Source organism: Peromyscus eremicus, chromosome 8a (genome assembly GCF_949786415.1).
Source record: "Peromyscus eremicus chromosome 8a, PerEre_H2_v1, whole genome shotgun sequence".
Taxonomy (NCBI): Eukaryota; Metazoa; Chordata; class Mammalia; order Rodentia; family Cricetidae; genus Peromyscus; species Peromyscus eremicus.
Window position 1 is genome coordinate 84089590 of NC_081423.1, and position 13675 is coordinate 84103264.

Genomic DNA, 13675 nt, shown 5'->3' on the forward strand with positions numbered 1-13675 from the left:
CACCTTTTTAAAAAAAATATTTTTGAAAAGATTTTAAAACTTTTATTATTTGTTTTTTTGAGGCAGAGTCTTTCTATTATGTAGCTCTGGCTGTAGTAGAACTTGATAGGTAGATCAGGCTGGCCTTGAACTCACGGAGATCCACCTGCCACCTGCTGAGATTAGAGGTGCAGTGCTTGAGTCAGCAGAGGGCCAGAAATCAGATTCTCTGAAACTGGAGTTATAGTGTTGTGGGTTGCCATGTGGTGCTGGAATCAGACCTGCATATCTATTTCTCTACAAGAGAAACAAGTGTTCTTAACTGTCAGCCACTATCCAGCCCCTCAGTGTTTATCTAGGTTGACACTTGAGTTACATTTCATTTAGTTCATTGCCTCGGAGTAATTTGCATATAAATTTGTTATTCATCCATTTTACTTTTTTTCCATGGGATCTCATTATGTAATCTAGGCTAGACTGGACTCCTTTTGTGTGTGTGGATTGTGTGTGTGTGTTTGTGGTTTTTTTTTTTTTTTTTTTTTTTTTTGAGGCAGGGTTTCACTGTGTAGCCCTTTGTAGACCAGGCTGGCCTCAAACTCAGAGTTCTGCCTGCCTCTGTCTCCCAAGTGCTATGCACCACCACAGCCTGACGACTTGGACTCTTGATCCTCCTGTCTCAGCCTCTCTAATGCTGGGATTACAGTCATGTGCCATAATACCCAACTTTTCTACTTTACTTTAGATGCATATATATATATATATATATATATATATATATATATTTAGTTTTTAGGATTGTGTGTGATTGTGTGTTGTTATTATGTGCACTGATGTTTTGCCAGCATGCTTGTCTGTGTGAGTGTCAGATCCTGGAGTTACAGACACTTGTGAGCTGCCATGTGGGTGCTGGGAACTGAACCCAGGTCCTCTGGAAGAGCAGTTAGTGCTCTTAATTGCTGAGCCATCTCTCTATCCCTCATTATTTGTTTTTTTGAGACATAGTTTCATGTAGCCCAGGCTGGCCTGTAATTCACTATGTGGCCAAGTATGACCTTCAACTGCTGATCCTCCTGCTTCTGCCTTTCAAGTGCTAGGATTTATAGGCGTGTGCTACCAAGCCTGATTCTTCATCTTTATATGCTTTTTTTTCTTGGTGGTGCTAGGGATTGATTTGGCCTTGCATACTAGCAGGTACTATCACTGAGCTACAGCCGCTTTTCATCTTTATGAGTAAGATTATTATGAGGTTCCTAAATCAGCCTGTATGTGTGTAAGACCTTTTATTTTTCAACATGTAGAAAAGGTAGATGTGATGGTGCACAGTTGTTACCTTAGTAGTCAAGGCTGAGGCAGGACCATTACAAGTTTGAGGCCAGCCTGGGCTACTTGGTGAGACTGTGTCTGAAATGGGAAAAAAAAATTGTTCCATAGTGAAGTTGGGTGGCAAATGTCTTAATACCATCTAGACTATCAGGACAGTATTCTCCCGCAGGCTTGGCTTCTTTGGAAAGCAGTTCTAACCAGTTCTTGGACTGGAGCTGCAGGGCCTGGAGGGAGAGCACAGTCCCCTGTGGTAGAATTTCACTTTCCTGACACCTTTTTCACCTGGGAAGCTATTTCTTTTAAGTTAAAAAAAAAAATAACATTTGCTTATTTGTTTTGTGTGCATGTGTATGTATATATGTATTTGTGTGTATGCACATATATGTGTGCCGTGGCCCATATGTGGAAGACAGACAGAACATCTTGCTATAGTTGGTTTATCCTTTTACCAAGTGGGTCCTGGGGATCAAACTCGGAACATCAAGTGACTTTACACATGGAGTCATCCTGCCAGGCTAGGGAAGCTATTTATGTGTATGAATGTGTGTGCATGCTTGCATGCGTTCATTTGTGTGTTTTGGTTGTTGTTGTGTTTTTTTTTTTTTTTTTTTTTTTTTTTTAATGTGCATTGATATTTTGCCTGCATGTATGTCTGTGTGGGAGGGTGTCAGATCTTGGAGTTACAGATAGTTGTGAACTGCCATGTAGGTGCTGAGAATTGAACCTGGGTCCTCTGGAAGAGCAGCCGGTGCCCTTAACCACTGCACCATCTCTCCAGCCCTGAATTGTTTTAATGAAAATGATTGGTCATTTCTGTCTTGTTTATGGCTAATTTTTTTTCGTGGATTTCTAGATGAAGATCTTGAAATTGAGCTAGTTGAGGAGGAGCCTCCGTTCCTGAGAGGGCACACAAAGCAAAGCATGGATATGAGCCCCATCAAGATTGTTAAGGTGAGAAGAATGGGGCTTTTTACCTGGAAATACCCACCAGCTTGTTTTCTTGAAGTGATAGTATCAGGCAGGATTCCGGCTGTCTGACTGGTACCCAGGGTCTCTGTCTTGTATCTGGAGAGGGGCTGGGCTCTGTTGCTCTCCTGTCTCACCTTCATCCGCATACATTATGTATTTTGAGAGAAAGCAGAGGTAAACAGAAGAGCTGGCTCTGCCATATTGCTTTGTTGAGGACTTAGGGCTTGCATCTTTGGTGTGCTGGAGGGCAGAGCTGCAAGAACGCAAACCAGAATCCTCAAACATTTTGGTGTAGGAAAAGATTATCTGGAAGGTCTGCCAGCCCAGCCAGCAAGCCCATATAATGCTCCTCATGGTGGTTTGTTTGTTTGTTCTTTGAGAAAAGGTCTTAACTATGTAGCCCAGGTTGGCCTGGAACTTTCAAATCTCTACCTGCCTCTGCCTCCCGAGTGTAGGATTACAGATGTGAGCCCCACATCCAGCTGTGATCCACTGTTAGAGTCTATCAGTGTTCTTCTTATGAGGTCTCAGCTGCTTGCATTGTTAGTGATTGGGAGTTCACTAACCTGTAAGGAAGCATGTGATGAATCTGATCATTAATTCTGTTTGAAACACTCATACTGGTCTGAATTTTAGTTCTTAGGGTTATACAGAAATTTTTTCCATCTCCCCCATGTTCGTCGCCACCATGTTTGCATGTATGTGTGTGAGTACAGGCATGTGGCTGTATTACAGTTCACATATGGAAGTTAGGTGACAACTTGAGGCGATAGTCCTCATCTTCCACCTTGTTTTTGATCTCTACTTCCGATTTCATTGTAGAAATGCTAGGATTACAAAGATACACACTGCTATGCTGGCTGTGTGTGGGCTCTGGAGATCTGAACTCAGGCTCACACTTGTGGGGCATGTGTTTTACTCACTGAGACATCTCCCCAGTATTCCTCTCTTTTTTCATGGATTTTCTTTTGTTTTTGAGTCAAGGTCTTACTACATAACCTTGGCTAGCTTGGTACTCGTTATGTAGCCAAGGATGGCCACAAACTCCCAGGAATCCTCCTTCCCAGCCTCTGGAGTTCTAGGATCATAGCTGTCTACACAGTACCTTGTTCCCAACTTTTCTTCTGCCCTTTATGCATTTAAAAGTAGCATTGTCAGCCGGGCGGTGGTGGCACACGCCTTTAATCCCAGCCCTCGGGAGGCAGAGCCAGGTGGATCTCTGTGAGTTCGAGGCCAGCCTGGTCTACTACAGAGTGAGATCCAGGAAAGGCACAAAGCTACACAGAGAAACCCTGTCTCGAAGAACAAAACAAACAAACAAACAAAAAGAAGTGGGCTTTAGCCGGGTGGCGGTGGCGCACGCCTTTAATCCCAGCACTTGGGAGGCAGAGCCAGGCGGATCTCTGTGAGTTCGAGGCCAGTCTGGGCTACCAAGTGAGTTCCAGGAAAGGTGCAAAGCTACACAGAGAAACCCTGTCTTGAAAAACCAAAAAAAAAAAAGTAGCATTGTCCCTCATTTTCTAAGAGTTCTCATCCTCAAGCTAAACATTCTTTCACTGACTTTTAATTTTATTTGTATGTGTTACAGATGATCCATTTCTTTCATGTAGCCTGAGACATGGATGTGAACTTTATTCCTTCTCCCGTTTTGAAATGACAGTAGTTCAACCATCTGCCCTTTTCTATATTCTTAGGCAGAGTCTCAGTCATGTTGCCTTGGCTGGTCTGAAACTCACTATGTAAACTAATCTGCCCTCAAACTCAGAGATCTACCGTCCCTGTCTCCAAGTAATGGGGTTAAAGGTGAAGAGCACAGGGCCGAGCTAACCGCCCACCTTTTCCTAGGTACTCAGTACATACTCCTCCTTCCTCTGTTGCTTTAGAACCCAGATGGCTCACTCTCCCAAGCAGCCATGATGCAGAGTGCCCTGGCCAAGGAGAGGCGGGAACTGAAGCAGGCCCAGAGGGAAGCTGAGATGGACTCTATACCCATGGGACTCAACAAACACTGGGTTGATCCCCTGCCTGATGGTAAGGCTCTGGAGTGTGGACCTCTTTTAAAAATAAATCTGAGGCTTTGTGTATAATATATAAAACAGTTGGTACTGCAGACACAGAGTGAAAATTTAGCCTCAGTTTCTCTTTTACATTGGAGCCTAGTCATAGATTTTTTTTTCCCCGAGACAGGGTTTCTCCGTGTAGTTTTGTGCCTGTCCTGGATCTTGCTCTGTAAACTGGGCTGGCCAGGCCTTGAACTCACAGAGATCGCCTGGCTCTGCCTCCTGAGTGCTGGGATTAAAGGCAGGCGCTACCACCACCTGGCCCTGCTTTAGTTTTTAAACAGTTGTTTAAAACAGGTGTTTCAGTGACCTTGGTCACATCATCATCTTCTGAACAACTTTAAGACTTTTATTCTAAAGATAGTGCAGTGTAAGGGCTGGCGATGTAGCTCAGTGGTAGGCTGCTTGCCTGGTGTGCATGAAGCTCTAGGATCAGTTCCCAGCACTGGGGGAAGAAAGAATATAATATGATGTAGATGAGGTTGCCCATGCTTATAATCCCAGCACTTGGGAGGCAGAGGCAGGGGATCTCTTTTGAGTTCAAGGCCAGCCTAGTCTACAGAGCAAGTTCCAGGACAGCCAGGGCTACACAGAGAAACTCTGTATTTGGGGGGGGAGGGGGAGTTCCAAGGCCAACTTCAGCTACATTGGGACAGTCTGGGCTGTATTTGATCCAGTCTCAAAAATAACAAAGAACCAAAAGATAGTATAGTCTTTTATGTATATGTGTGTTTGAATGTATGTACGCATGCCATGTGCATACAAGTGCCTTTGGAGGCCAGAAGGGGGCAACAGATCTCCTGGAATTAGAGTTACAGGCAGTTGTAAGCACCTAATATGGGTGCCAGGAGCTGAACTTGGGTCTTCTACAAGAGCAGCGAATGTTCCTAATGGCTGAGCAGCCATCTTTCCAGCCCCTGTTTTGTTTTGTTTTTTCAGTGTGTGTGGGTGTTGTGTCTGAATATTATCTCCATGCACCTTGTGTGTGCCTGGTGCCCATGGAGGTCAGAAGAGGGCTTTGGGTCCACTCAGACTGGAGTTACAGATGATTGTGAGCCACCAGATGGCTGCTAGGAATCAACTTGGGTCTTCTGCAGTAACAGTCAGTGCCCCAACCACTGGCTATCTCTCCTGCCCTGAGTTTCATTGTGTAGTTCTGGCTGGCTTTAAACTTACTGCATAGCTCAGGCTAGCCCTAAATTTGCAACAATCTTCCTGCTTCAGCCTTCTTTGTATTGGGATTGCAGGTTTGAGCTGTCGTGACTGGCTGGAACCTGATCTTTTATAGGGTTTTGTAGAGTATGTGAAGGCAAGGGAGTAGTAGCCTGTGTTAACAGCTTTGCAGTAGACAAAACTTTAGGAAATCTGTGTGGACGGACTAGTGTGTTGTTCTGGTGGTGAGGGATGAGGCAGGATTGGCAGGCCAGGGCTTTATAGATGGTATTAGGTATCTGGGCTAATCCTAAGTGCACCATAGAATATAAAAGTCACTGGGCAGTGGTGGCGCACGCCTTTAATCCCAGTACTCGGGAGGCAGAGGCAGGTGGATCTCTGTGAGTTCAAGGCCAGCCTGGTCTACAGCATGAGATCCAGGAAAGGCACAAAGCTACACAGAGAAACCCTGTCTCGAAAAAACAAACAAACAAACAAACACAAAAACAATATGAAAGTGTTGAATTTCCAAAAAATCATCCAAGGGCTCTGCAGGAGGAGTTGGAGAGGGCAAGAGTAGATGCTTCAGGTGGAGTAGCAAGCGTTTACGATAGTGAGAGGAGAAGATGGTGGCCTGAACATGGTGCTATCAGAGAAGAGGAATATATTTGAGAAGGGTAGCTTGTTGAATGTGGGGATGGGGAAGTAGGAGTGGCCACATAGCTCCAGGTCTAATGTGAGCACAGGAGTGAGTGATGGGTACCTCTGGGATAAGAGACTGACGAGAAACAGGTTTGTGGGGAAAGTGTGATGGACTTGTGTCTCAGGTAGCCGGAAGACACCTCAGTTGAGGATCAGGAATGCTGAGAAGAGGGATCTGTGCTGTAGACAGAATTTGGGGGCATTATGTTAGCTTAGACAACAGTTTAGATGGATAGAACAGATGGATTAGCGTTAAAGGGTTAGAAGTATTCTTCTTCTATTTTTCTTTTTTTTATAATAAAAAAATCTTCTAGAGCCAGGGAGGTGTAAAGTGTTTGCCTTGTGAGTACTTGGACCTCGTTCAAACCCTGGAGCCATGTTAATGAAGCTGGGCATGGTGCTGTGTGCTTGTAATCTCAGCACTAGGGGTGGGGGTAGGTGAGGGGGGCAGAGACAGGTGACTGAGACTTGCCGGCTAGCCAGCAGGGCCCACTTAGCTAGTTCCAAACCAGTAAAAGACCCCGTCTCAGGAGGAAAAAAGGTGATGGCATCTGAAGGACCCTAATGTCCTCTAGGTTCCACAGGCATGGGCACATATGTGTACACATACTCACACATTGATACACATGTGTACCTACATCAACACAATGGCTCGCACACGTGCACACGCGCACAGAATCCTTCATTCCCTAGGAACAAATTCCCTGTGAGACTCCTTTGGCCTCTTTCAAAGCTCACTGATTTGCTGTGTAGATTGAAGTAAGTGGGGTAGGGGAGAGAGAGAGTGTTTTTGTTTGTTTGTTTGTTTTTGAGACAGGGTTTCTCTGTGTAGTTTTGGTGCCTGTCCTGCATCTTGCTTTGTAGACCAGACTGGCCTCGAACTCACAGAGATCCGCCTGGCTCTCCCTCCCGAGTGCTGGGATTAAACATGTGCGCCACTGCCGCCCAGCTGTATGTGTGGTGTTTTAAGAGGGGGTCTTGGGGCTGGAGAGATGGCTCAGAGGTTAAGAGGACTGCTCTTCCAGAGGTCCAGAGTTCAATTCCCAGCAACCACATGGTGGCTCACAACCATCTGTAATGAGATCTGGTGCCCTCTTCTGGCCTGCAGGGATACATGCAAGCAGAGCACTGTATACATAATAAATAAATCTTTAAAAAAAAAAAAAAGAGGGGGTCTTACTATGTGGCCCTGTCTCAGACTTATATATGAATTTAAATGTTTATTTTTATCATTTTGAGTTATGGTCTGTACCCACAGAGCTAGAGGTGTTGGACCCCCTGGTGTTGGTTACAGGTGGTTGTGAGCCATATCTCCTGCCCCTGAGACTGGAGTATATTTTTATGGGTGTTTTTGCCATCAAATTTATAACATTTTTGCATTTTTGAGAGAGCGACCAAAATTTTCTTTATCTTGCTCATTCTTTCACTCCCAATTCAAGCTACAAATTTTGGAGTTAACTTGAAAACATTAAAGCAGGTGAAAGTCCCCAAGACACCACACACTGTATGACCTCCAGCTCAAGAGAGTAGAGCAGTGGTGTCAAGGAAGGTGAACGGGGGCAGAGGTTTCTTTGGGAGAGCTGAAATGTAAAGTTAGGTGGTGATGGGTCACAGCTTTGGGTATAGTATAAAGCCTTGATAACACTTGGAAAGAACGCCATGTAGAGGTAGCTTGAGGCTGGCACTCAAGTTTGCTTTCCTTTCCAGCGGAGGGCAGGCAGATCGCTGCCAACATGAGGGGCATTGGGATGATGCCCAACGACATTCCTGAGTGGAAGAAGCATGCCTTTGGGGGCAACAAAGCGTCTTATGGGAAGAAGACCCAGATGTCAATCCTCGAGCAGAGGGAGAGCCTGCCCATCTACAAACTGAAGGAGCAGCTGGTGCAGGTGGGGGCGCTGTTCTCTGCGTGGGCTGTGGGTCGGGGCACTGGAGCTTGAACCCGGCCAAGCTACAACCCCAGTCTCCTCATTATTTTTGTGTCATTATTTGTGTGTGTGTGTGTGTGTGTGTGTGTGTGTGTGTGTACACGCGTGTGCTCTTATATATGTGTGTGTATGATGTAGGGGCTGGGCACATGCCTGAAGGCGTGTGTGGGGGTCAGAGGACATTTTGTGGGTTGGATTTCTCCTACCTTTACATGGGTTCAAACTCAAGCTTGTGTCAAAGAACCTTAAGCCACCGAGCCGTCTCACAGGCTCCTTATTTTATTTTTTTAGGCATGGCTTCATTCTAGCTGGCACAGGCTGCCCAGAAACTCATTCTGTATCCCAGGCTAGCCTTGAAATAATGTTGGGGGTTGGGGATTCAGCTCTGAAAAAAAAAAAAAAAAAAAAAAGAAAGAAAAAGAAAGAATGATGATCCATCCTCTTACCTCAGCCTTCCCAATGCTGTGATTACAGGTGTGAACCACCATACCTGCCTCTAAAAATTTTTTTTTAAAGATGGGGTTTCATGTATTTTTTATCTGGCCTCAAACTTTCTGAGGATGACCTTGAACTACTGATATTCCTGCCTTAGTTCTGGAATTATGGGCATGTACCACCACATAGTACTAGGGATCAAGCTGGTAACATTCTCCCAGCCCTTCCTTGTGATTTTTTGAGACATCTTCTCATACCATATCCCAGGCTGACCTAAAACCTACTGTGTAGCCTAGGTTGGCCTCAAACTCAAAAACATGCCTCCTTCCTGCTTGGTGTTTTGCCTGCCTGTATGTCTCTGCACGGTGTGCATGCCTGTTGCCTGCAGAAGTCAGAAGAGGGCACTGGGACTACTTAGGTGCCATGTGGCTGCCGGGAATCAAACTCGGGTCCTTTACAAAAGCAGCCAGTACTCTTAATGGCTGAGCCATCTCTCTAGCCCCTGTGGCAAATTTTAATAACTGTTTATATTGTGCTGCTTTCAGGCTGTGCATGACAATCAGATCCTAATCGTAATTGGAGAGACGGGATCTGGGAAGACCACACAGATCACCCAGTACCTGGCAGAGGCAGGCTACACTTCGAGGGGCAAGATCGGGTGTACCCAGCCTAGAAGAGTGGCAGCCATGTCCGTGGCCAAAAGAGTGTCAGAGGAGTTTGGTTGTTGTCTTGGTCAGGAGGTAAGTGGTTGGAGAGGCTGCTGGGTGAATTCCAGAAGAAAAACAGAAAGGCCCAGATACCGATCTATAAAATGAGAATGTTACTACGTTTTTAGATTTCTCCCAAAGGAGAGAGGTTTTCATTGCCATCAAGTTATTCAGGGTCAAGTTCAGGGCAGGGCAGTCTTTGCTAGAGGAAACCACTGTGATCTTGGTTAATTTCCTCTCTACTAGGAATATGAGGGCCAATCTGATGATTTCACAAAGGGACTCTGTTCTTAGGTTTTCTTCTTCTGTCCTGTGTAGGTGGGCTACACCATTCGATTTGAGGATTGCACCAGCCCAGAAACAGTTATCAAGTATATGACAGACGGCATGCTGCTGAGAGAGTGCCTGATTGACCCTGACCTCACTCAGTATGCCATCATCATGTTGGATGAGGCACACGAGAGGACCATTCACACAGACGTGCTCTTTGGGTTGTTGAAGAAGGTAAGTAGATAAACACTGGTTTCTGGAGTAGGGTTTGAGTGCCATGTGACATTTTGCATGGTCTTTTTTAGTAAGCCACCTAACATTTCCCTTTAGACAGTGCAAAAACGACAAGACATGAAGCTGATTGTCACCTCAGCCACCTTGGATGCGGTGAAGTTTTCTCAGTACTTCTATGAAGCGCCCATCTTCACCATCCCTGGTCGAACCTATCCAGTGGAAATACTGTACACAAAGGAGCCTGAGACAGACTATTTGGATGCCAGTCTGATTACTGTCATGCAGATCCATTTAACAGAGCCACCAGGTGAGGGGAGTTGGAAGGCTTTTGTCTTAGGCCAAAAATCCTACTGTGAGCTAGTCTTGAGAAAAACACAGTTTTTTTAAAAAATTTATTTTTATCTTGTGTCCATTGGTGTTTTGCCTGCATGTATGTCTGTTGAGGGTGTTGGATCTTGGAGTTACAGACAGTTGTGAACTGCCATGTGGTTGCTGGGATTTGAACCCAGGTCCTCTGGAAGAGCAGTCAGTACTCTTAACCGCTGAGCCATCTCTCCTGTCCCTGAAAAACACACTTTAAATATAGTTCTCTTTGTAAGTCTCAGGCATGCATATTTGGAATGGTGGTGGAGATGTTAAAAAGGTGATATAAGGTTTAAATGCACTTAATTAAATGTAGATGGATGATAACCTCTTGGTTTATTTTTGTGACCTTTTTTTTAAAGATTTATTTATTTATTATATATACAGTGTTCTGCGTGCATGCATGCATGCCTGCACGCCAGAAGAGGGCACCAGATCTCATTACAGATGGTTGTGAGCCACCATGTGGGTGCTGGGAATTGAACTCTGGACCTCTGGAAGAACAGTCAGTTCTCTTAACCTCTGAGCCATCTCTCCAGCCCCCCCCCCTTTTTTTTTTTATTGAGACAGGGTTTCTCTTCGTAGCCCTCTTGGTTTCTGAGGTCATAGTGTGAGTGTGTACTTTCTGTGTGTGTACAGCAATGCTGTTGGTGTCGCTGTAGCCGCTCACACACAGGTGGAGGCTGCTGGTTTGTACCTGTGGGTCCAGCTACCGAGAGCTAAACCAGGAGGATTGCTTGAGCTAGAGGTTTAGGGCCAGCCTGGACAACATGCTTCAACTCTAGTTCAGAATAAAACAGAGCCAAGCCCACTTGCAGGCTCGTAATCCTAGCTAGCCAGCTAGGCAGAGAGATCTCAAGTTCAAGCCCTGCCTGGACAACTGAGTGAGACCCACTTGCAGGCTCGTAATCCTAGCTAGCCAGCTAGGCAGAGAGATCTCAAGTTCAAGGCCTGCCTGGACAACTGAGTGAGACCTTTTCTCAACACCCCCCCCCTTCCCCCCGGAGCTGGGGACCAAACCCAGGGCCTTGTGCTTGCTAGGCAAGCGCTCTACCACTGAGCTAAATCCCCAACCCCTTCAAAATTTTTAGAATGTGAGAAGAGGGAGGGGATGTGGCTCAGTGGCAGACATGCCCAAGTCACTAAAGTCTACCTCCCGCCACAGAAGAAACAACAGAACACTCCCCACCCCCACCCCCCACAGAGACAGTAAGTGATGCTTCGTTCTCTTCCTAGGTGATATCTTGGTTTTCTTGACTGGTCAGGAAGAAATTGATACTGCCTGTGAGATCCTGTATGAGAGAATGAAGTCGCTGGGCCCTGACGTCCCCGAGTTAATCATCTTGCCAGTGTACTCTGCCCTCCCCAGTGAGATGCAGACCCGAATCTTTGATCCAGCTCCTCCTGGCAGCAGAAAGGTAACATGGGCCTAAAAGGAGGTTGTTCTGAATACTCTGAAGTCACGTGGGGTCTTCAGCCTCCCCGGGGATGGGGTTACAATCACATGCCACCATGCCTAGCACTTTTGTGTGGGTTCTGAGTCTTTTTTTTTTTTTTTAAAGATTTTATTTATTTATTAGGTTTACAGCATGTATGACTGCAGGTCAGAAGAGGGCGCCAGATCTCGTTACAGATGGTTGTGAGCCACCATGTGGTTGCTGGGAATTGAACTCAGGACCTCTGGAAGAGCAGTCAGTGCTCTTAACCTCTGAGCCATCTCTCCAGCCCGGGTTCTGAGTCTTAAGCTCAGGTCTTCAGACTTTTGAGACAAGTACTTTACCAACTGAGCTATCCCCGTGTCTGAGTTTATCATTTTTAAATGAGAATAATTGATTTTACAGCTGGACGTGGTGGCGTGTGCACGTCATGACACGTGTGTGGGTCAGAGGACAATTTGCAGGAATCAGTTCTGTCCTCCCACCGTCATTCAGGTCATCAAGCTTGGTGGCAGGTGACTACCCACTGAGCCATCCTGCTAGACCCTGCATGAATTCTATTTTGTACATTGTTCATTAGTTGATAGACATGAGGTTTTTTCCACTTTGGGATATACCATGAGTGCTTCTGCTGTGAACATTTGTTTACCAGTTTACTGGGGTATCTGTTTCTCTGAGTGTAGTCCTAGCAGTGGAGATAGATGGGAGGGAGGACACATGTGCTGTCAGGAGGTGGAGGGGTGAAAGGTGAGGGAAAAATAACTCCCATGCTTCTACCTTGCATAGCTGGGTGGAATGTGGTTCTAACATGGGAGCAGGTTTGGGAGGGGCAGACGGTGAGTTCTTCCTCTGTCCTCTTTCTGTTGGTTGGATTGGTTCTTTGTTTCTTTTTTTAACTATTTATTAATTTTTTAATGTTCATTGGTGTTTTGACTGTATTTATGTCTGTGTAAGGCTGTCAAAAGCCCTGGAACTGGAGTTACAGACAGGTGTGAGCCACCATGTGGGTGCTGGGAATTGAACCCAGGTCCTCTGGGAGAGCAGCCAGTGCTCTTAGCCGCTGAGCCATCTCTCTAGCTCTAAGGTTGGATTGTTTCTAAGCAGGGCCTTTGTGGCTGTGTGGCAGGTAAATCCCTTTCAGAGCCAGTAGATACTGGTATGATGTGAGATTTTGGTGCCTCCCAGCAATGATTTTTCTAAGCAATTGTGTTTTATGAGCTGAACCTCTGGGTGGAGAAAACCAGTGGCAGAGCCAGGCTGAGAGTCATAATCTAGATCACAGATACTGCTGCGCACACACACACACACACACACACACACACACACACACACACAGTGAAACTCCTCTGTGGCCTCCTGGTTCATTTTACGATGAGGAGAGAAGACGCGGTCCTCCTCCTGTCCACATATGTGCCCAGCCCATTTGTAGTCTAGATGTCTCTGTGGGAGAAAGAAAAATCTCATTTTGCAGTGGCACGTGTGACGCCAGGAAATCTGTGCTTTCCCAGGGAGCTAGAAGAGTAAACTTATAGTAATCATCTGCTCTAGACAGTGAGATGCACAGCTATTTATACCAAATGAGGTTGGCTCCGAGCAGCCTTGCCTTTCCTGCTCTACACCTCTGAGGCACCACCCACTTCCAAAGGAACCTTCAGGTGAAGGCTCCTTCCCTTCTGGACACTGGAGACCTGAGCTGGGGTTAAATGTCACGTGTCTAGGGGGGGATGGCAGCAGATCCCTGGGAAATGTGAGACCTGTTCCAGCCTCAGCTCCCTCTGGCTTTGTCCTTCTCATCTGTAGGTCGTGATTGCCACCAACATCGCGGAAACATCACTGACCATCGACGGCATCTACTATGTGGTTGACCCTGGATTTGTGAAGCAGAAAGTTTACAATTCTAAAACAGGGATCGACCAGCTTGTGGTGACACCGATTTCTCAGGTTGGCTGCATCTGTCATAAGCTTTTCTCAAAATCCTGATGAAGGTCTTTCTGAGACTCGTTATGGTTCTGGTGGGTCCCTTTCCCTCCCTCCTTTCTTTCCTTTCCTGTTTGTTTCAAGACAGGGCCTTGCCAGGATCTCTGTAAGTTCTAGACCAGCTTGGTCTACATATCGAG

General features: G+C 46.0%; 1 protein-coding gene across 2 annotated transcripts in view; it reads left to right on the forward strand.

Moving 5' to 3' along the window:
* Positions 1–13675, forward strand: part of Dhx8 (DEAH-box helicase 8) — a 40418-nt gene that overhangs the window by 12392 nt on the left and 14351 nt on the right. For both annotated transcript variants that reach the window (XM_059271858.1, XM_059271857.1), the window contains 8 exons: positions 2156–2253; positions 4155–4302; positions 7893–8074; positions 9094–9288; positions 9574–9759; positions 9856–10066; positions 11359–11540; positions 13359–13499. In XM_059271858.1, coding sequence (XP_059127841.1) covers positions 2156–2253; positions 4155–4302; positions 7893–8074; positions 9094–9288; positions 9574–9759; positions 9856–10066; positions 11359–11540; positions 13359–13499 — 1343 coding nt within the window. The remainder of the gene's footprint in view (positions 1–2155; positions 2254–4154; positions 4303–7892; positions 8075–9093; positions 9289–9573; positions 9760–9855; positions 10067–11358; positions 11541–13358; positions 13500–13675) is intronic.